General features: G+C 42.0%; 1 protein-coding gene across 2 annotated transcripts in view; it reads left to right on the top strand.

Annotated features, from left to right (window-relative positions):
- MAP3K13 (mitogen-activated protein kinase kinase kinase 13) overlaps positions 1-23,537 on the top strand; it is a 140,592-nt gene that overhangs the window by 92,364 nt on the left and 24,691 nt on the right. For both annotated transcript variants that reach the window (XM_007529804.3, XM_060172099.1), the window contains 4 exons: positions 10,036-10,227; positions 17,184-17,342; positions 19,332-19,490; positions 20,477-20,585. In XM_007529804.3, the coding sequence (XP_007529866.1) occupies positions 10,036-10,227; positions 17,184-17,342; positions 19,332-19,490; positions 20,477-20,585 (619 nt within the window). The remainder of the gene's footprint in view (positions 1-10,035; positions 10,228-17,183; positions 17,343-19,331; positions 19,491-20,476; positions 20,586-23,537) is intronic.

Below are 23,537 nucleotides of genomic sequence, written 5' to 3' on the forward strand. Positions count from 1 at the left end.
ACAGAAACCAAGATAATTGGTGCCCGGTGGTGGCATAACCAGCAGAGCACACAAGTTACCATGCAAGAGGACCCAGTTTCCAGCCCCTAGTTCCCACCTGTGGGTTGGGGTGGGGGGAAGCTTCATGAGTGGTGAAGTACTGCTTCAGGTGTCTTTCTCCTTCCCTCTCTCTCCCTCTCTTGCCCCCTTTTTCTCTGTCTTATCATAATAAAAGAAAATAAAATATTTTTAAAACCATATATAGATTAAACAGGCTTTAAAAATTAAGATAAGATTTCTGGTTGGGGTACTTGGTGATAGTTCACCTGGTAGAGTGCACACTTTACTATGTACAATGATCTGGGTCTGAGTCCCTAGCTACCACTTGAGAACACCATACAAAGAGAAAGCTTTGTGAGTGGTAAAGCAATGCTATGGTGTCTCTCTTCCTTCTCCCCCCGTCTCTTCCTCTCTGTCTTTCAACCTCTAAAAGAAAAAGAAAAAAAATGTGGGTAGGCTAGAAAATGATAGATAGAATAATAGAAAAAGCTTCATGAGGGGCCGGGTGGTGGCACACCTGGTTGAGCGCATGTACTACAATGTACAAGGACCCAGGTTCAAGCCCCGGTCCCCACCTGCAGGGGGAAAGCTTTGCAAGTGGTGAAGAAGCAGTGCTGCAGGTGTCTCTCTGTCTCTTTCCCTCTCTATCACCACCTTCCCTCTTGATTTCTGGCCATCTTTATCCAATAAATAAGGATTAAAAAATTGAAAAGAAAAGAAAAAGCATCATGATATTTGGCAAGTGCATCAAGGCAGGGGAAATGAAGAGTAATTGTACTTGATCATACATTGCTATCATTCTAAGAAAGTCACCTGATTACATGCCATGTCCTGAAGTTCTGTCATCAGTAAGGCTGCTGAACAGATAGGCTGTGGATTGGTAGCTGGCTGAACACATCAGCTGGGGAGCTTATATATAAGAAACTCTTGTAACTTCTCTAGACTATTTTAAAGGATGGTATACACATAAGATGTCACTGAAAATTACAGAAGGTAATTTTTCTTTCCTCATTCTCGGAATGACAACAAAAACTGAGGAAATGTTAAATTTAAGATTCCCTGGGGGCCAGGTGGTGGTGCACCTGTTTAAGTGCACACACTACAGTGCGCACCCGGGTTCAAGCCCCTGGTCCCCACCTGCAGGGGGAAAGCTTCACGAGTGGTGAAGCAGGGCTGCAGGTGTCTCTGTCTCTCTCCACATCTATCTTCCCTTCACCTCAATTTCTCTCTGTCTCTATCCAATAATAAATAAATAAAGTCTTAAAAAAAGAATTAAAAAAAAAAGAATTCCCCAACATGCTTGCCTACACAAAACTTTAAAAGCTAAAAGTGAGGCAGTGTAGCATAGTGTATGAAAAATAAATGGTGTTTTAAAGTTGAGCATTGGGTTTGGGCAGACTGGATTTTTGTTTGTTTGTTTCCTTTCTGCCAAAGCTTCATTGGAGCCCTGTGCCTGCACAATTCTATTCTCCTGCCAGGATTTTTTTTCTTTATTTTTCATATAGAGGGTAAAAGCTAGTGAGGGAGAGAGAGAGAGAGAAAGAGGAAGGGGGAGAGAGAGAGAGAGAACTGCTTCACTGCTCATGAAGATTCCCCATTGCATACTCCCTTGTGATGGCTGGGCACTCAGACCCATGTTCTTGCCTGTGATAAAATGTACACTCTACTGGGTGAACTTATCTCTCAGGACTGGACAGACTGATATTTTCATCCCAATGCTGTCAACGACTAGTTTTCTAATCTAAGACAGGTTGCTTTCCTTCTGTAAACCTCTGTAAAAAACAAAACAAAACAAAAACAGAAAAAGAATGTGTGGGGTGGGGCCCAGGGAGATGGTACAGTGGCTAGAACATTGGACTTGAGAAGTGTAAGTTCCTGGATGTGGTCCCTGGCACTATATGTCCTGGAGTGAGCCTCTGGAGATATATATATGTTTTACAATCTAGTTACAAGGGAGGGTCAAGCCCCTGTTCCCCACCTGCAGAGGGCAGCTTCAAGTGCTACAGGTGTCTCTGTTTTTTCTCTCCCTTTCTGTCTACCCCATTCCCTCTCAATTTCTCTTTGTTCTATCTAATGTAAGAAAAATAAATTCAAAAATATCACATTATCTATCTTACAGTGGTTTAAAGCAGATTAAATGAGACAATTAAATGAATATGTCTCATTCCTGCCAAATAGCTCTTTCATGTCAGTCTCTTCCTCCCAACCTTACATGTAGCGTAAAGGCTTTTTTATTTTATTTTATTTTTTTCAGAAAGAAAAAGTTAAAGACTACTTAAGAAATATTTCCCAAGGACTTGCTTGAATTTCTAGACCTTGTGTTAGGAAGACTGGAGTTTGAAGATGTTTCCTTTTCAGGGAATAGGTAATCTATATGAGGAGGAAAATGTTATATATAAAAACCTTGTGACTACTATGCCATAGGAATTGAAAGAAGAGAGCAAAATATTCGAGCTCCAGTAGCACTTCATTGGGCAATGTTCATTTACAGGATCGTTGTCACAAGGATAAAAAAAAAGTTTTTTTTTTCCTGACTGAAATAATCAGGAAATACTTCATAATAGTTGAATAGTTGTAGAAATTAACAGTTTCATAAATTTATAATACATTATGTTTACATTTTTATCCTAAGCAGAAATATATTTCAAAGGCATCTATAAAGACATACAAAATTGACTCTTAGGCTGGTCCGAATGCAGTGGTGTTTACACTTAATTGATCACAGCCAGTTACATATTTCTTTAGGGGGCCTGGTGGTTGTGCACCTGGTTAAGCACACACATTACAGTGCTCGAGGACCGAGGTTCAAGCCCCTGGTCCCCACCTGCAGGGGAAAAGCTTCATGAGTGGTGAAGCAGGGCTGCACGTGTCTCCTCTCAATTTCTCTCTATCTCTATCCAATAATAAATAAAAAATACTAAAGATGTATTTTAAAAAAGAAAGAAAATTGACTCTTATTTTGGCCCTAAATCTAATTTGATATCCTAAATGTAATTATTTTAAAACTTAGCAAAGAGAGCCTGGGTGGTGGTGTACCTGGTTGATCGCACATGTTGCTGTGTGTGAGGGGTTCAAGCCTTTGGTCCCTGCCTGCAAGGGGCAGTTTTGTGAGCAGTAAAGCAGGTCTGCAGGTGTCTCTGTTTCCCTCTCCCTTTCTACACAACCTTCCCCTCTCAATTTCTCTCTGTCCTATCAAACATGAGAAAAATAAATTTGCAAAACAATGCAAAATATTTCAATAAATATTAGTAAAAATAGTCATACATTGATTGAATCCTATCTCTGGAAAAGCCCCCTGTTTAATTTAATTTTAATTTTATTTTTTTATAATTTTTATTTATAAAAAGGAAACACTGACAAGAACTATAGGATAAGAGGGGTACAACTCCACACAATTCCCACCACCAGAACTCCATATCCCATTCCATCCCCTGACAGCTTTCCTATTCTTTAACCCTCTGGGAGTATGGACCCAAGATCATTGTGGGATGCAGAAGGTTGAAGGTCTGGCTTCTGTAATTGCTTCCCTGCTGAACATGGGCGTTGACCGGTTGGTTGGTCCATACTCCCAGCCTGTCTCTCTCTTTCCCTAGTGGGGCAGGACTCCTAGTAAGCAGGGCTCCAGGACACAATGGTGGGCTGTCTGCCCAGGGAAGTCTGGTTGGCATCATGGTAGCATCTGGAACCTGGTAGCTGAAAGAAGAGTTAATGTATAAAGCCAAACAAATTGTTGACTAATCGTGAACCTAAAGGCTGGATTAGTACAGATGAAGATTTGGGGGTCTCCGTTTTGTAGATAGTAGGCCTATTTCAGTTATATTCAGAAGGTCCCATGACTATACTAGTGTTTGTGGGATTTTTTTGTTTGTTTGTTTGTTTGAGCCTAATATCTGATATGCAGGTGGACCCAAGTTATTGTCTGGGGAGATGATGTCATGGCTGGAAAAAGGACCCAGAAAGCTGGATCAGGGAAGAGAGTAGCTCCCAAATATGGGAAAGGAGTATAAATATTGTTGACTGTAAGCCCTAATGATTTGATTTGATCTGGGGCCCATATTTAGCTTAGGAGCCTATGTGACCTCTTCATCCCTGTAGATCTGAGCTCACATTCTGTGGTCATGAGTAGGAACGTTCCAAGCTGCCCAATTTCAGAACCCATCTTCCAAAGGTGGAAGATAGAGTATGTTGTCCAGCCTCCCTTCGGAGGATGGAACATTCTCTTCCATTGTTAATCCAAGTTGAGGGCAGTGTTCTATAGGGGCCCACAGAGGGGTCTTTTGTGTTGTTCCTGATAGAGATGACCAGTAACAATGGAGAGTGGCATTTATTCGAGTTCTAGGCCCATCATGTCTGTTTGGGAATCTCAGGACTCCCCGACTAGGGCCCCAGCTTATGGGGTGGCCTGATAGTGACTAAAGAGTTATCATTAAAGTTATCATTATCTTGTCCTTATTTAGCTTTTGTAGTCCTTTGATAAGGTTAGCTTTGGAGTGACTGAGGGAAGTGTAATAGGAGGTATGTGAGGAGGTTATCTACTTCTAAGTAGACACTATTTCTTTTTATTTTATTTTATTTTATTTTTTATTTAAGAAAGGATTAACAAAACCATAGGGTAGGAGGGGTACAACTCCACACAATTCCCACCACCCAATCTCCATATCCCACCCCCTCCCCTGATAGCTTTCCCATTCTCTATCCCTCTGGGAGCATGGACCCAGGGTCATTGTGGGTTGCAGAAGGTAGAAGGTCTGGCTTCTGTAATTGCTTCCCCGCTGAACATGGGCATTGACTGGTCGGTCCATACTCCCAAGTAGACACTATTTCATTAGGAAGTTTATGGTGTCTTTTTAGGTCTTTCTACTTGCTTGCTGCATATACTGACTAACTGCAGACTATTGTGCATTTTTGCTTTCAGGTATATATTTTGCCCTAAATTATGGATACATGTGGACATATGCCCTATCTCATGGGACCTGGTCTATATCTAGGTTTGGGGACTTTGTTAGGAAGTGAACCACCTGAAATGGAGTTAGAGAATCCTATGAAAGGAAAGGTTTCACCTGAGTAATGAGGCTGAAGGGTTGACATTCCACGCCTGATGTCTCTGGACACAGTCTGAAGTGAAGCTTGCTGAGGTGGTATTCATTGCATTGATTAGGTTGAGATCAGCAGATGCAGTGCCAGTAGTATGAATTGAGAGAAGCATGCAGGAAAGTGAGCCCCACCCTAGAGGTTCCAGGACTGGGGGAAATATAGGCTCTATAGAGGAAGTGGGAGGTTCCTGCTGTCTTGGAGTTTAAGAAGGCAATGGATAATTATTGCTCTAATCAAATTATTTGGCAATTCAGTTAACTTTGAAAATCCCTTTGCTAGGACTTGCTGTATCATACACAACATCACTATAATTTATGTCCTTTGACATTAATTGTATATAGCTCTGTCTTATAGAGTAATGCCACTGGTTGCTATTGTTCTTCCTGGTCTAAGCTTTTTAGAGACGGTGGGGATGGGGATGTTGCAGAAGGGGGAGATGGAGATGATGGAAATGGCGAGCATGGGGATGATGCAGAAGGGGCAGGTAGAGATGATGGAGACGGCAAAGATGGTGCTGATGCAGAAGAAAAATATGGATATGATGGAGATGGCGGGAATGCGAATGATGCAGAAGAAAAATATGGAGATGATGGAAATGGCGGGGAGGGTGATGATGCTGAAGAGAGATGCAGATGATGGACATGGAAGGGATGGGGATTATGCAGAAGAGGGAGATGGAGATGATGGAGATGGCAGGGATGGGGATGATGCAGAAGAGGGGGATGCAGATGATGGAGATGGCGGGGATGGGGATGATGCAGAAGGGGGAGATGCAGATGATGGAGATGGCGGGGATGGGGATGATGCAGAAGGGGGAGATGCAGATGATGGAGATGGCGGGGATGGGGATGATGCAGAAGAGGGGGATGCAGATGATGGAGATGGTGGGGATGGGGATGATGCAGAAGCAGGAGATGGAGATGATGGAGATGGCGGGGATGGGGATGATGCAGAAGAAGGAGATGGAGATGATGGAGATGGCAGGGATGGGGATGATGCAGAAGAGGGAGATGGAGATGATGGAGATGGCGGGGATGGGGATGATGCAGAAGAGGGAGATGACGGATGGATCTCCTTCTTCTGCATCATCCCCATCCCCACCATCTCCATCATCTCCATCTCCCCCTTCTGCATCATCTGCATCTCCATCATCTCCATCTCCCTCTTCTGCATCATCCCCATCCCCGCCATCTCCATCATCTCCATCTCCCCCTTCTGCATCATCTGCATCTCCTGCATCTCCATCATCTCCATCTCCCTCTTCTGCATCATCCCCATCCCCGCCATCTCCATCATCTGCATCTCCCTCTTCTGCCTCATCCCCATCCCCACCATCTCCGTCATCTCCATCTCCCTCTTCTGCATCATCCCCATCCCCGCCATCTCCATCATCTCCATCTCCCCCTTCTGCATCATCTGCATCTCCTGCATCTCCATCATCTCCATCTCCCTCTTCTGCATCATCCCCATCCCCGCCATCTCCATCATCTGCATCTCCCTCTTCTGCCTCATCCCCATCCCCACCATCTCCGTCATCTCCATCTCCCTCTTCTGCATCATTCCCTTCCCCGCCATCATCTCCATCATCTCCATCACCCTCTTTTGCATCATCTGCATCTCCGCTATCTGGATTGCATCGTCTCCATCTCCTTCATTTCCATCATCTGCATCTCTCCCAACTGCATCATCTCCACCTCTATTTAAAAGACTCGGCCTATGGTCTGTGCATTAAAAAGTTTTAGACAGGGAGTCTGGTGGTAGCACAGTGGGTTAAGCGCACCTGACGCAAAGCGCAAGGACCAGCATAAGGATCCCAGTTCGAGTCTCTGGCTCCCTACCTGCAGGGAAGTCACTTCACAGGTGGTGAAACAGGTCTGCAGGTGTCTGTCTTTCTCTTCCCCTCTCTGTCTTCCCTTCCTCTCTCCATTTATCTTTGTCCTATCCAACAACAATGACATCAATAACAACAACAATAATAACTACAACAACAATGAAAAACAACAAGGGCAACAAAAGGGAAAATAAATAAATCTAAAAAAGAAAAAAAAGTTTGAGACATTCAGTTTTTCCCTCTCATATTAATTAGTGATTTACATGACTACAAGTTAATAGGAGTGTACATAAACACCAGTCCCACAGCCAGAAGACTGTGTTCCCCCCTCCCCCCGGTGAAGTCAAACATCCACCCTCACTCTCAACACAGAGAGTTTTTTACTCTGGTGCCCTGCTCCAAACTCAGTCAGATCCTGCTTTGAGTTTCCCTTTCTGTTCTTCTTTCTCAGCTTCTGTTTATGAGTGGGATCATCCCATACTCATCTTTGTCTTTCTGTCTTAGCTCACTTGACATAATTCTTTTTAGCTCCATCTAAGATGGGTCAGAGAAGGTGGGTTCATTGTTCTTTTTTTAAAAGACTTTATTTATTTATTAATGAGAAAGATAGGGGGAGAGAGAGAAAGAACCAGACATCACTCTGGTACATGTGCTGCCAGGGATTGAACTCAGGACCTCATGTTTGAGAGTCTGTTGCTTTATCCACTGCACCACCCTTGGACCACATTTTTAAAAAAGATTTGATTTATTTATTAATGAGATGGATAGGAGGAGAGAGAGGAAAAAAAACAGACTTCACTCTGGTACACATTGTTCTTAATAGGTGTGTAATTTTAATTTTAAAAGAAGAAATTGAAATTGTTATAATCTAAAATTATACATATCCAAGTTCTTTTTTTAAAATTTTTTATTATTATTTAAGAAAGGAGACATTAACAAAACCGTAGGATAGGAGGGGTACAACTCCACACAATTCCTGCCACCCGATCTCCATATCCCATCCCCTCCCCTGATAGCTTTCCTATTCTCTATCCCTCTGGGAGTATGGACCCAGGGTCTTTGTGGGTTGCAGAAGGTGGTAGGTCTGGCTTCTGTAACTGCTTCCCTGCTGAGTATGGGCGTTGACTGGTTGATCCATACTCCCAGTCTGCCTCTCTCTTTCCCTAGTAGGGTACATCTGTGGTGCATGGGTGGTTCAGTGGTAGAATTCTCACCTGCCCCTCTAGTAGGGTACATCTCTGGGGAAGCAGAGCTCCAGGACACATTGGTGGGGTCTTCAGTCCAGGAAATCCTGGTCGGCATCCTGATGGCATCTGGAACCTGGTGGCTGAAAAGAGAGTTAACATACAAAGCCAAACAAATTGTTGAACAATCATGGACCTAAAGATTGGAATAGTGGAGATGAAGTGTTGGGGGGTACTCACTGCAAACTCTAGTGTACTTCTGCTTCCAGGTATATATTTTGCACTAGTTTATGGATACGTGTGAACATATGCTCTCTCTCACAGAACCTGGTCTTTATTTAGGTTTTGGGACTTTGTTAGGAAGTGAACCATGTGGGATGGAATTAGAGCATACTATGAAAGGAAAGGTCTTACCCGAGTAATGAAGCTGAAAGGGTGTCATTCCACACCTGAAGTGAAGCATGCTAAGGTGGCACTCGCTGCATTGGTTAGGTTGTGATCGGCGGATGCAATATTATTTTATATGAATTGGGAGAAACATGTGGGAAAGTGGGCCCCACCTTAAGATTCCAGGACTGGGGGAAATATAGGCTCTCTAGTGGAAATGTGAGGTTCCTGCTGTCTTAGGGTTCAAGAAGACAATGGATACTTATTGTTATCATATTATTTGGTAATTGGGTTAACTTTGAAAAGTCCCTTTGTTAGGGTTTGCTGTATAATACCCAGTATCTTGTATATAGCTGTGCCACCGGTTGCTTCTGATCTACCTGGTCTAGGCTTTTGAGAGAGTCCACATATCAAAGACTCAGCCTATGTATTAAAAAGACTCAGTCTGTGTTTTAAAAAGTTTGAGACATACAATCAATTTCCCCCCTCTCATATTAATTAAATAGTGATTTTTATGACTACACTTATCCTATTAGAGTGTACATAAACACCATTCCCACCACCAAAAGACTGTGTCCCATTCCACCCCTCCCCGTCCCCCACCCCTCCCCGCCACCCTGGGAAGCCAAATGTCCACCCTCCCCCTCACCACAGGGTTTTTACTTTGGTGCCCTACTTATATCCAACTTCTGTAAGTTTCAGTAAAGAGGGCTCTTTGTCTCAGAAAGGAATAGTTCTATTGCAGAGACACTAGATATAGCACAGATCTATACCTAGAGTGACTGTTTAAACCAAATTGGTCTATTACATAATAGAGCAACCTGTACACTGGTGTCGATGATAATATAAGAATCATCTTGGGGGGGGGTGAGTTAGCTTGGGGCTGGACAGTGGCGTTATTCAGTAGAGCGCACATATTACAATGTGCAAGGACCGGGCTTCAAGCCCCTGTTCCCCACCTGCGGATGCGAAGCTTCATGAGCCGTGAAGCAATGCTACAGGTATTTCTCTTTCTCTCTTCTGCTCTGTCTCCTCCTTTCCTCTCAATTTCTCTCTGTCTCTATCTAAAAATAAATAAAGTTTTAAAAATAACAAGAATCAGCAAAGACTATCTGCAGCATGTATAGTATGTATTGATGTTGGATTATGTTGTAGACGTTGTAAATCAACGTTACTTCAACACATATTTAATGAATTAGGACAGAGAACTGATGTTGATTGTTGAATTAATAAGCAATTAATACTTAAACATGGCTGGGCGGTGGCATACCTGGTTGAGTGCAGATGTTACTATGTGCAAGGGCTCAGTTTCAAGCCCCTGCTCCCCACCTGCAAGGTGGACGCTACATAAGTGAACAGGTCTACAGGAGTCTTTATCTCTCCCTCTCTATGTCCCCCTCCCCTCTCAACTTCTCTCTGTTCTAGCCAATAATTAATGAGAGTAGGAATACGGAAACATGTATGTGTGTACTTATGTACCTGTTTGTGTTTTCTTGGAAGAGGTGTTTGCACTCAGGCCCCATGTTACTGCATCATCATGGAATACTGTGCCCATGGACAGCTCTATGAGGTTTTGCGAGCCGGCAGGAAGATCACACCTCGACTGCTAGTGGATTGGTCCACTGGAATTGCAAGTGGGATGAATTATTTGCACCTGCACAAGATTATTCACCGTGACCTCAAATCACCAAAGTGAGTTCTGGAGTTAGTCAACCATTGTATTTTATTGCTTTGAAACAGACATTTAGAGACCTGCTATTTTCAGTTGTTTTAATCAGCAGTAGGAAATACTGTCTGCATGTCTTTGGGGTTGTTAGTGACCGACTTACTTATCATAGACATATGGAAAATATATCTAGACACCTGACACTAGTTTACTTCTTTTTTTTTTTTTTAACTCTACAACTTGGTGGGGGGGGAAGTACTGTTACCTGGAGTATTCACTCCATCACCTTTATAACACATTTTGTTTCATAAACTTTCCTCAGTTGAGGCTTGTTTTCCTAATGTACTCTAAAAAAACCCTGAGTTTTATAAATGTATACAAAAACATTAAAATTGATAAGTATGAAAGAGGTAAAGAGAAAATTTAAATGTCAGAACTAAAACTGTTCACAAAATGTGCTTTAAAAGTCTAGTTGTTAGAGGTCTATTACAAATTTAGCTTTGAGCTTCCTAGAGTCTAACAAAGAAGAAAAAAGTAGCTACAAGGTTCACAGTGTCTATAAGAAAAATACCAACCGCTTATATACGAAACAGCTGTTTCTAGCAAGCACTGTTTTCAAAACAATTCCTTGAGTACCAGTGACCTCCATAATGAGCTTTTATTCAACTCCCCAAACTGCATAAAGGAATGGAAGGAACTGATGAAAGATATCACTGAGTTCCTATTTCTAAACACAGTTTTACTATTTCTTGTCACATTTTGGTCTAGAGAGATATACTCTTTTTATCTGCATATGGTTTCATGGGTCAGGACATACTTTCCTATCTCTTACTACAGCTGCTTTGACCTGGGTAAAAAACTGTGTGGTACAGATGCAAACAGCATCATTATTCCTATTTTATAGAAGAAAACTAGGGCACAGAGAGCAGATCGCTTTCTCTCCTCTCCTCTCCTCTCCTCTCCTCTCCTCTCCTCTCCTCTCCTCTCCTCTCCTCTCCTCTCCTCTCCTCTCCTCTCCTCTCCTCTCCTCTCCTCTCCTCTCCTCTCCTCTCCTCTCCTCTCCTCTCCTCTCCTCTCCTCTCCCGGATCAACTAGGAATACCAAAGGAGACCACCCGGACCGAAACAAGACAGGACTAGAATGACCACAGAAACCCAGTAAATCACCCGTGAGTACAAACACGCGTCGCTTTGGCTGGTGACAGAGAGGAGAGAGGGGACTAAGGAGAGATTAAGTGACTGCTAACAGTTCGACAGTTTGTCAGTGGAGACACCACCTCCAGTCTGCTCCACCAACAAGGGCACAGCTGAAGGGAGGAAAGGACTCCCCAGAGACTCACCAAGTACAACTCTGAGTCTCCATTGCTACTACCCTCAGAATCTGGAGCAGCAACAGGGAGGGACACCAGGGCACAGAGATCTAACCGGGAAACTCAGGAGAAGACCTATACCTCGGTGGCATAGCTGAAGGGCTGTGAAAGTCTCTTTGCATAACCACTGGATTATCTCTGCCACACCCTGCTTTATCTCTTGGTCAGGAGTCATTGATTAAGCCAAGAAGCCTATTGATAGTTTAAAAGCCCTCAGGCTACCATAGCCTACAGGGGAAAAAAAAAAAAGGCTTTTACACCACTGAACTCCAACTCAGGGATTGAAAAACCTCTTAACTTATATAAAATGGTTAAAACAACAAGAAAAAATAATGGAGACTCAAACCAGGACAAGAGTCCAGCTAAAAGTCCTCCAGAGGGCAAAGCACAAAACAACGAGTTCAACATCCAAACATTAGCTAAGGAAATAATAACAGGAGTGAGTAAAGAATTTGAAAAAATTGTAATCAGAACTGCAGGAACAACAAATGAGAATATGGAAGAAAATTCTAATTATCTCGTGGTTATTAGAGAGCTGAAAGCTGAAATTGCTGAGCTAAGAAGGCAACTAGCTGAACAAGCTAAAACAGTATCAGAGCAGGGCAACAAAATAGATGAACTCCAGAAAGCAGTAGAGGGCAGAGAGAATAGAATCAATGAGGCTGAAGACAGAATTAGCAAGATTGAGGATGAATTAGAGACAACTAAAGAAGAAGTAAGAGATCTCAAAAAGAGATTAAGAGATGCTGAAAACAACAACAGAGTCCTATGGGATGACTTCAAAAGAAACAATATACTCATTATTGGCTTACCAGAGGAAGAAAGAGAAGGGGAGGAAGAAAGCGTTCTCCAGGCCATAATAGCTGAAAATTTCTCTAGTCTAGACAACACCAAAGACATAAAGATTCAAGAAGCCCAGAGGGTCCCAAACAGAATTAACCCAGACCTAAAGACACCAAGACATGTCATACTTAGATTGGAAAGGAATAAGGATAAAGAAAGGATCCTCAAGGCTGCAAGAGAAAAACAAAGAGTCACCTACAAAGGAAAACCCATAAGATTAGCAGCAGACTTCTCCATACAAACACTACAGGCCAGAAGAGAATGGCAGGATATCTATCGAGTGCTCAATGAGAAAGGCTTTCAGCCAAGAATACTATATCCTGCTAGACTGTCATTCAGACTAGATGGAAGCATCAAAACCTTCTCAGACAAGCAACAGTTGAAGGAAGCAACCATCACCAAGCCTGCCTCGAAAGAAGTTCTGAAAGGTCTCCTATAAACAACCAGACCACCACAAATAGAACATATATCAAAACACTCTAAAACTCTACAAGAAAACTAGGGCACAGAGCCCAAAGTCATGAAGCAAGGACTTGAATTCAGAACTTTTGTACCAAAGATCACTTCATCATATGAAGGAGAGGGATTCACAATGAATCCTGCCATGGGAAATATAACCTTGGTCCTTCAACTTTTCCAGCCTTTAGGTTCATGATTAGTCAACAATTTGTTTGGCTCTATACGTTAACTCTTTTTTCAGCCACCAGGTTCCAGATGCTAACATGATGCCAACCAGACTTCCCTGGGCAGACAACCCCACCAATGTGTTCTGGAGCCCCACTTCCCCAGAGTTCCACCCCACTAGGGAAAGAGAGAGGAAGGCTGGGAGTATGGACCGACCTGTCAACGCCCATGTTCAGCGGGGAAGCAAGCTTCTGCACCCCATAATGACCCTGGCTCCGTGCTCCCAGAAGGATAAAGAATAGGAAAGCTATCACAGGAGGGGAGGGGGAAGGGAGTTCTAGTGGTGGGAATTGTGTGGAGCTGTACCCCTCTTATCCTATGGTTCTTGTCAGTGTTTCCTTTTTATAAATTAAAATTATATATATATATATATATATATATTTCCTTCTTATCACCGCAGTTCTCAACAATGGTTTTTGAAATTTTTATTTGCTATTAATAGTTTGTTACAAGATTATGAAATTACAATGTATAGTTCAATACCACATCCACCACGAAAATTCTGTGTCCCCACTCTCCCATCTCCTAAAGATAACCATCATAGTTCTCATAAGTCTTACAAACAGTTTGTTTGCTTCTGTTTTGTTTGAATTTTTTTTTCCGGTGGGGGGCTAAGTTCATGTAAATCAGATCTCTAGATTCTACTTTTGAGTGAAACCATCTGGTAGTTGTCTCTTATCTCTTATTTTGCTAAACATAATCACCTTTAGTTCCATCCATTTTGTCCCAAAGGACACAATGTCATCTTTTTGACTGCAGGATTCCATGGAATATATATCCTATAACTTCTTTAGCCAGTCATCTGTTGATGGGCATTTAGGCTACTTCCACTCCTTGGCTATTGTGAATAATGCATCTATGAACATCGGGGTACGTGTGTCCCTTTGAATTAGTGCTTGTCCATTGGATAAATGCCTAAGAGTGGTATTGCTGGGTCACAAGGTACTGACATCTTTATTTAAGGACTCTTCATACAGTCTTCCAAAGGAGCTGTACCAGTTTGCTTTCCCACCAGCAGTGAAGCAGAGTTCCCTCTTCTCCACAACCTCTCCAACACCTTCAACAATGTTTATTATAGTGATTATCTCACTGATTAACTTCTCTTCTTTTCTTGCCCACACACTTCATGATAAAGTGCTCTTAACATATCACTCTTAACACAACCTGTTGCTTTTCTCACTTAAAGTACATGTATTACTTGTCAAATGATCACTTTGAATAGTCTTCTTAACCACCTTGTTCTCCTTAAGAATTAATTTTAGAGGAAGAAGTCAGACATTTTTAGAATATACAAAATCGGGAGCTGGGCAGTAGTGCAGCTGATTAAGCGCACATGGTGCAAAGCGCAAGGGCTAGCGCAAGGATCCTGTTTGGAGCCCCCAGCTCCCCACCTGCAGGGGGGTCACTTCACGGGCAGTGAAGCAGGTGTGCAAGTGTCTATCTTTTTCTCCCCCTCTGTCTTCCCCTCCTCTCTCAACTTCTCTCTATCCTATCCAACAACAACAATAACAACTACAACAAGTGCAACAACAAGGGCAACAAAATGGGAAAAATGGCCTTCAGGAGCAATGGATTCATAGTGCAGGCAACCGAGCTCCAGCGATAACCCTGGAGGCAAAATTAATTAATCAATTAAAAAAATATACAAAATCACATGCTACTCTCTTTAACTCTTGTCACTTAAAGGTTAGAGTAGTGAGTCGATCACCTCCTCAGCTTTTTCTTCTGTTGTCAGTTCCACTGTGAGCCTCCAGTGGCGTTGACCTCTTAGGTTGCAAGCTAATTTGGTGTGAAGGGAGATTTCATTACCCACATTAAATCTTTACCCTAATCTTTACCCTAAGACTTTGTCTTAGAGATGATTTCACAAAAGTTCCAACATTTTATCTTCTGCCATCTCCTCCCATTTCCATTTCCTCTTGGTATGCTAGAAGGTTCCATAAAGAGCAGCACAAATGGGGTGGAAGGGGAAGTGTATAGTTTCCTCTTCTTTCTAGGGACTTTTACCTATCAAGTAAAAAACTTGGGGATGGATGTGGGTGAAGGTATTCTACAATAATTATAAGCATCAAGCTGTTTGGGTAAATCAACAACTATTTGACATTGTCAGGGAGGGGGACAAATGTGAAATTCTTGGTTCAACCAGAGAAGGGAAAGAATACAGTGAGAAGTTATTACTTTTTTCTAACACCTTTGATTATGATACTGTTGAATATTAAACCTATTGTTTAATATAGATTTCTCTATCATGAAGTCTCTGAAACCCCAACTCATTAACATTCTAAAGTTCTGAATGGTTATTTCAGATGAACCCAGCCTAGTGTTTGTAGATGTTAGTTCTTTGAACTTGACTAGTATTCATCTTTACACTAGCAAAAGTACTTACCCAGATGCCTTTCAGATAATTTCTATGCAAAATAAGACATGACTTAAGACTGGCTAAGGTTTATACTTATTCCTGCATTTATTAATAGTAGTGGGGGAGTGTGGCTAACCTGGTAGACTGCACGGTTACCATGTACTAGGACCTGGGTTCAAACTCCTCATCCCCATCTGAGGGAAAGCTTCACAGACCGTGGAGCAGTACTGCAAGCCTGCCTCTCTCTTTCTCTTTCTCTCTCTCTCTCTCTCTCTCCCCCCCTCTATTAAAAAATGGTTCCTGGAAATGCACTGAGCCCAGCAGTAATCCTGGTAATGCACGTGCACATGCGTGCACACACACAGACTTGGAAGGTAACTTAGAGCAGTGGAGCACATGGCATTGTGGGTTCAATCTGCAGCAATCCATTTGACAGAGTAGTGCTTTGGCCTCTCTCTCTCTCTCTCTCTCTCTCTCCATTTCTCACTTCTCTCTTCCTCACTCTCATTCATAAAATAAATTATAAAATGTAATAAAATAATAAAGAGCAATAATGGAATCCCAGAACACTTTTTAGCCATTTAATGTAATTGATCCCTAATGTCATAACCTTGTACATGGTTTTAGTTGGCCATCATTTAAACTGCTTTAAGTACAACTTTATATATATATATATTTTTTTTTTTTTAAAGTAGAGACAGAGAGTTGTCAATAGGGAAGGGAGAGGGAGAGAGAAAGTAAGACACCCACTGCACTGCTTCAGCACTCATAAAGCTTTCCCCCTGCAGGTGGGGATCATAGAGGACTTGAACACTGGTTCTTGCACATGGTAACATGTGCACTCAACCAAATGGGCCACTGCCTGACCCTTAAGTACAAATTTTTAAGATGTATTTATCTTATGAGAAATGGAGATACACAGAGAGAGAGAGGGAGAGGGAGAGGGAAAGGGAGAGGGAGGGGGAGAGGGAGAGAGAGAACATGGAGTGCGGCAGTGTGGAGGATTGAACCTAGGCTCTCTGAGACCTCAAGAATGCAAGTTCCATGCTCTAACACAGGTAATATTCCCAGCCATGAACTGTTTCTAAGAGTGAGTTTTTCTTACCAGGTTGTCTAAGACTGATAAGGGCAGAAAGCAGTATTTATTGAAGCTCATTTAATTTAAATGAAAATTCTATTATTGCATGTTAATATGAAAGGCTATTATTATGGCCCATAATCTCTTATACAAAACTCTTGGAGTTGGATGATTTCAGAAAGGTAGCCTTACTCCTGTAGCATCCTTAGCCACATTCATATATCTGTGGCAAAACCTATAAAAGTCTCACAATATACATATGAAAAAAAAGTCTTATACACTATTTTCAGAGCTCGTTTGCATGTTTGAATTGTGACTAAGATACTGAGATCTGAATTGTCTTCATCTTACAAATGAGAAAAGTTATTTAGAGGAATTTAGTCATTGGGCAAGACACAACTAGCAAGTGGCAGAGGCATGATAAAGTCAGGCCAGCTGTGCTGTGCTTCTCCATAAGCATTAACAATGCTGTTTCTGGTGTATATGTAATTCCCCAGTCATGCATGCTGGGAATCGTGCATGAATTCTACGGAATAGGAGCCTGCAAACAAGATCTTCAGATGCCAATTTGAGTTGTGGCTCTATCAGTACTAATGATCTGGATGTTTTCTTTGTTTCTTTTTATTTATTTTTTATTTATTTTTTTTAGTGTTTTAGTGACTCACACAGATGCAGTCAAAATTTCAGATTTTGGGACATCTAAGGAACTCAGTGATAAAAGTACCAAGATGTCTTTCGCTGGCACAGTTGCATGGATGGCACCAGAGGTGATACGGAATGAACCTGTCTCTGAAAAAGTCGACATATGGTGAGCAGTGCCACAGGCATCAGCTAGAGAGGGTCCCCCATTCCCACTCTGCTGACACTTTCTCCTTTAGACACTTCTGCTCCCTCCAAATAGACTTTGATGTTACTCACTTCTGGTTGATTCCAGTCTCACTGGATCTGAGATACTACACGCTCTGATGACATATACCCAGCAAGTCAGCAGTTTGAGAGCCCCTCAGAGAATATGCTGAACTTTCTGGAAAACTGAAAGCTGATTTCAGCTACTTCATTTGTACCCCTCTTATCCCACAGTCTTGTCGATCATTATTAAATCACTAAAAATAAATAAATAAATAAATAAATAAATAGAAGTCTTTCTGAAATGTATATAATTCCCACCTTTCAGAAAATGAAAACACAAAATATGAACTGTGTGTGTTGTATTTCACCAAAGCAAAGGACCCTAGGGAAGGTGGAAGAGGGAGGGGCTGGGAGTCTTTGGGGTCCTGGTGCTTGATGATGGAAAAGGACCTAAGCTGGGGTGAGAAGGTTTACAGACGTCTGTCACAGGATGATGAGAAATTGTACCATGTGTCAACAACTGTACTGCAAACCATTAACCCCCAAATAAAATGATAAAATAAATAATGAATTAAAAATTAATAATTTCCACCATTAAATCTTCTGCATTCCTTTGTTACTTCTATTTTTATTTTTAATGTTTTCTTTATTAGGGAGGGAGGTTAATGGATTACAGTACAGTTGCACTCCTCTTTAGAAGAGATTTGTCTATTTATCTTTATGAGAAAGAGAGAGCAGAGCACTGCTCAGTCTGGCTTATGGTGGTACCAGGGATTGAACCTGTGACTTCTGGGACCTCAGGCTATCAAACCCTATGCTTTGACACATTGAGCTATTTCTCAGGTTCCCACCCCACCTTCTTAAAATCAAGATCTATCTGTTCCTGGTGAATATATGTATATGTGTCAGTGGTGTACTTCACTGTCATACAGCCATGTGTCTCAGACGTGTTTGGGGTGTTTATTTAAAAGGCTGTTTAGTGACGGGGAAGTGATTCAGCAGCTAGGCACATAACTTACATGCATGAAACCCTGGGTTCAGTCTTTAGCATGACATATACTAAAGCAATGCTCTGGTTTCTCTCACAGAGCGCTCTCTCTCACTCTCATAAGTAAATGCATCATTAGAATAGGTACCTACTAAATATGTGACAGGGCTATTTGCTGGTTAAAGATTTATTTATTCATATTATTATATGCCCATAGCATTTCTTGACTAACAAAAATTTCTCCATTGATTTGAGATGTCACTATTATCAGTCATTCAGCTCTTATATAGCTTTGTTCTTTCTCTAGATTTTTATTCTGTTCCACTAGTCTGCCTACCTGTTCATGCACCAGCATTAATTACTGAGGTCCTGGTGCCTGGCAGTGGTGCACCTAGTATAGAGCATACTTGTTGCCCTGTGAGAGGGTTCCGGTTCAAGCCCCTAGTCCTCACCTGTGGGGGTGGGGGCGGGGTGCTTCACGGGTAGTAGAGGAGTTGTCCTTCTTTCTCCCTTCCTCTCTCTACTCCACTCCATTTCTCTCTGTCTCTTTAAGAAAATTTTTAAAAGGGAAAAGAAAAAGAAAAAGACCACCAGGACAAGTAGAATAATCATATAGGTGCCAAAGCCCAGGGATAAATAACCATAGTAGCAAAAAATGAAAATGTTATTGAGGTCTTATAGTATGTCCTGATATCCAGTAATATTGGTTACCCCTTATTGATTCCTGTTTCAGAGTTTACTTGGCTGTTTCTGGTTTGGTTTTGTTTTTCACAACAGTGTTAGAATTTTGAAATGATGTTATTTGATTAAAAATAATAATTCAAATCCAAATCCATGTTAACCACTGTACTATAATCTGTAAATTCCCAATAGAAAAAAAAATGTAAATGATAAAAAATAGAAATCCATCTTTCTGAAATACCCTCTGTACATCTGTTGTTGTTGTTGTTACTCCTATAGGTCTTTTGGAGTGGTGCTTTGGGAGCTATTGACAGGAGAGATCCCTTACAAAGATGTGGACTCCTCAGCCATTATCTGGGGCGTTGGAAGCAACAGTCTCCACCTCCCAGTTCCTTCCACTTGTCCAGATGGATTCAAAATTCTTATGAAACAGACATGGTATGTTTTTCCCTACATTCTCTTTGATTCCCTACTTCAAAATCATATTTCAATCTTTAGGGAATTCTCTAAAGTGTGTCTGGAGTGGGATACCTGGTACCGACTAGGAATTTCAGGACTTAACAATCTTGAGTTCACATATTCACTCCAGCCTTTTCTACCTGTGTGATTTTAGGTATGTCACCGCAAATCAATTTTCCTATCTATAAAATAGGGAGATATGTTTTAAGTAATTAAGTTTTTTTTATAAAAGCAGGACTGTGGAGATAACTTAGCATTAGACAAGAGAGTTTGCATACAGAAAGCCCCCAGTTCGATTCCTGGAGCTATGTATGTGAGGACTGAGTGGTGTTTTGATATCTTGCTCTCTGTTTTCTAAAAAATAAATAACTCGGGCGGTAGCGCAGCAGGTTAAGTGCACGTGGTGCAAAGGTGCAAAGCACAAGAACCAGCATAAGGATCCAGGTTCGAGCCCCCGGCTCCCTACCTGCAGGAGAGTCGCTTCACAGGCGGTGAAGCAGGTCTGCAGGTGTCTGTCTTTCTCTCCCCCTTTCTGTCTTCCCCTCCTCTCTCTATTTCTCTCTGTTCTATCCAACAACGACAACATCAATAACAATAATAATAACTACAACAACAATAAAAAAACTGAGGGCAACAAAAGGGAAAAGAAATTTTAAAAAAGGGAAAAAAATAAATAACGCTACTTTTGAGAGAGAGAGAGATAGTAGGCCTTGAGAATGACAGCTATTATTACTTTACCAGTCCTGAGGGACCATTATTTTCCAGTAGTTGCTGATCCTAGAGAGCACCCTTTTATGATTTAAGGCATTTCATAATTACATTTTCCTTCTGCTCTTCCATGTATCAGAGCTGCCAGAAATGCAGCTGTTAGTGGCCAAAAATGGCTTTTTCATAAGGTATAATGAAATCTTTACCTTCTTGGATGAAGCTTTCTGAGATGCACATCTGTTTGTTCTCACACCCAGGCAGAGCAAACCTCGTAATCGACCTTCCTTTCGGCAGACACTCATGCATCTAGACATTGCCTCTGCAGACGTCCTTGCCACCCCTCAAGAAACTTACTTCAAGTCTCAGGTAAGTCTGAAAACTTTTTTTAAATATTTTATTTTATTTATTTATTCCCTTTTGTTGCCCTTGATGTTTCATTGTTGTAGTTATTATTGTTGTTGTTATTGATGTCGTCATTGTTGGATAGGACAGAGAGAAATGGAGAGAGAAGGGAAAGACAGAGAGGGGGAGAGAAAGATAGACACCTGCAGACCTGCTTCACCACCTGTGAAGCGACTCCCCTGTAGGTGGGGAGCCGGGGGCTCGAACTGGGATCTTTACGCTGGTCCTTGTGCTTTGTGCCACCTGCGCTTAACCCACTGCACTACCGCTGGACTCCCTAAACTTAAGTCCCACTTCTAAGTGAGATCATTTGGCATTCATCCTTCCCCTTTTGGTGCATCTCACGCAACATGATTCCTTCAAGCTCATCCTCAGTGAGGCAAAGGAGATAGTTTCATCATTTTTGGTAGCTGCACAATATTATATGGTATTCCAATTCATGTGAGAAAGTTGGTGGCACAACTTTCGTTTTTTTTATTAGTAATTTAAGCTTGATCTACAAAATTAGCACAACTACTCATCTGCCACTGGGCATCTGGGTTGCTTCCATCCTTGCACTATTCCGAATGTTACTGCTATGAACATAGATGTGTACTGGTCTCTTTGGATGAGTGTTTTTTCTTTCTTTGAATAGATCCCTAGCAGAGAGATTGCTGAGTCACAGGGCGAGGCACCTCCAAACTATCTTCCACAGGCAGTTGACTCAATTTACACTCCCAACAGCAATATAGAAGTGTTCCTCCCCTCCCCCTAGCCCCTTAACGTCCTCACCAGTCCTTTCCTTTAACTTTAACTGATACCTGGTAGCATCAAATAAAATATCATTTACTGGAAACCAGGCAGTGGTGCAGCAGGTTAGACGCATATGGCACAAAGCGCAAAGACCAGCCTAAGGATCCCAGTTCTAGACTCCAGTACCCCACCTGTAGGGGGTTCGCTTCACAAGTGGAGATAAGCAGGTCTGCTCTGTCATCCCCTCCTCTCTCTATTTCTCTCTGTCCTATGCGACAACGATAACAATAACAGCAACAACAATAAACAACAAGGACAACAAGAGGAAAAAATTTAAAAAAGATAAAATGTTTTTCCTTTTAAAAAGTATCATTTAGTATTATCTGTTAGCCTTTACTACTTTATAAAGTTGTGACTTACACAATAAGCTTTAGTTTAGCTCACAAGTCTGTGGGCTAGCCGTTTGGGGTCTTAGTAGGTCTTTTGCTGACTTTCACCGGGCTAATTCATGTCTGTAGTCAGTTTCCATGTCAGACAGGGAAGCTGACAGTTCTGAGAAACCCTCATTCCCAATTCTTGTGATTCACTAGTAGTGGAAGTGCCTTGGATATTCTCCACGTGGCCTTTCATCCTTCAGCAGATTAGGTTTGCCTACATGGTGTTTGCAAGTTACTAAATGCAGGAGTGGGGCAGACCCAGGGTGCAAGTGCATTTCATGTCTGTGTGTATCACATGTGAGAGTGTCTTACTGGCTAAAGCAAGTGATGAGCCAACCAAATTAAGAAATGGATTTCACCTCTTGCTAAGATATACTCTGCTGGAAGCAACCCAGGTGTCCAACAACAGATGAGTGGCTGAATAAGTTGTGATCTATATACACAATGGAATACCACTCAGCTATTAAACATGGTGAATTCACCTTCTTTACCTCATCTTGGATGGAGCTTGAAGGAATCATGTTAAGTGAGATAAGCCAGAAAGAAAAAGATGAATATGTTGTGATCTTACTCATAGACAAGTTGAAAAATAAGAACAGAAGGGAAAACGCAAAGCAGAACTTGGACTGGATTTGATGGGGGACTTGGGGGGGGGGTTCAGGTATTTTATGACGATTTAGATTGAAAAGATTATTTATATGAGAGAGGGAAAGAGAGAGCCAGATCATCACTCAGGCACATGCATACTATTCTAGACATTAAATTTAGGACCATATGCTTGCAAGTCCAGCACTATTCCAATGTACAACCTTCCAGGCTCTATATAACTATTTAGAGAGGAAAAGGAAAAGAGAGAGAGAGGAGGAGAGGAAGGGGAGGGAAGGGGAGGGGAGGGGAGAGGAGAGAAGAGGAGAGGAGAGGAGAGGAGAGGAGAGAAGAGGAGAGGAGAGGAGAGGAGAGGAAAATGAAAAACTACATTTCCCAAATTGCATTGCATCTAGGACTCTGGAGTGAGTAGGATTCCACCCACCAAGAAATCTGGAGGCCATTTTCTGTCTCTAGCTGTCTCTTCTCTTCCATCCCCTCCACCCCTCTCCTCTCTTTTCAATCTAAATTTTAAAAGCTTCGTGTATGTAGAATAAAAACTGGGCCGGCCCGGGCCGGAAGACCTCTCAGCAGGATTGTGCCAGGCCTACTTTCATCCTCCCAGCCTTTCACACCACATAAAAAAAGAAGTTGACCTCATGACATTTCCAGCTTTGATAGCCATTCATACAATTTTCCTTGGAGCTATTAAATTGATTACCTATCCAAATGTATTTTACTATAGGACATTGGAGAATAAATATTTCATATCTGTTTTTTGTTTGTTTGTTTTTTGTCTCCAGGGTTCTTTCTGGGACTCAGTGCCTGTGCTACGAATCCACTGCTCCTGGTGGCCATTTTTCCCCATTTTGTTGCCCTTGTTGGATAGGGCAGAGAGAAATAGAGGGAGGACAGAGAGGGGGAGAGAAGGACAGAGAGAACCACCGGTGGCACAGGCCCCTTGCAGGTGGGGAGCCAGGAGCTCAAACCGGATCCTTACTTATCCCGCTGCGCCACTGCCCAGCCCCCTCATACATACTCTGTATTCAGCTGAAGATTTTGGCCTTTTTGTGATGTGAAAGACCCCGATAGTGAATATTATGTAAGACATCTTTCAAACTTTAGGGTGTCCTTGCAATCTAAGCTTTACTTCCTTCACAAT

The sequence above is a fragment of the Erinaceus europaeus genome, chromosome 14 (genome assembly GCF_950295315.1).
Source record: "Erinaceus europaeus chromosome 14, mEriEur2.1, whole genome shotgun sequence".
NCBI lineage: Eukaryota > Metazoa > Chordata > Mammalia > Eulipotyphla > Erinaceidae > Erinaceus > Erinaceus europaeus.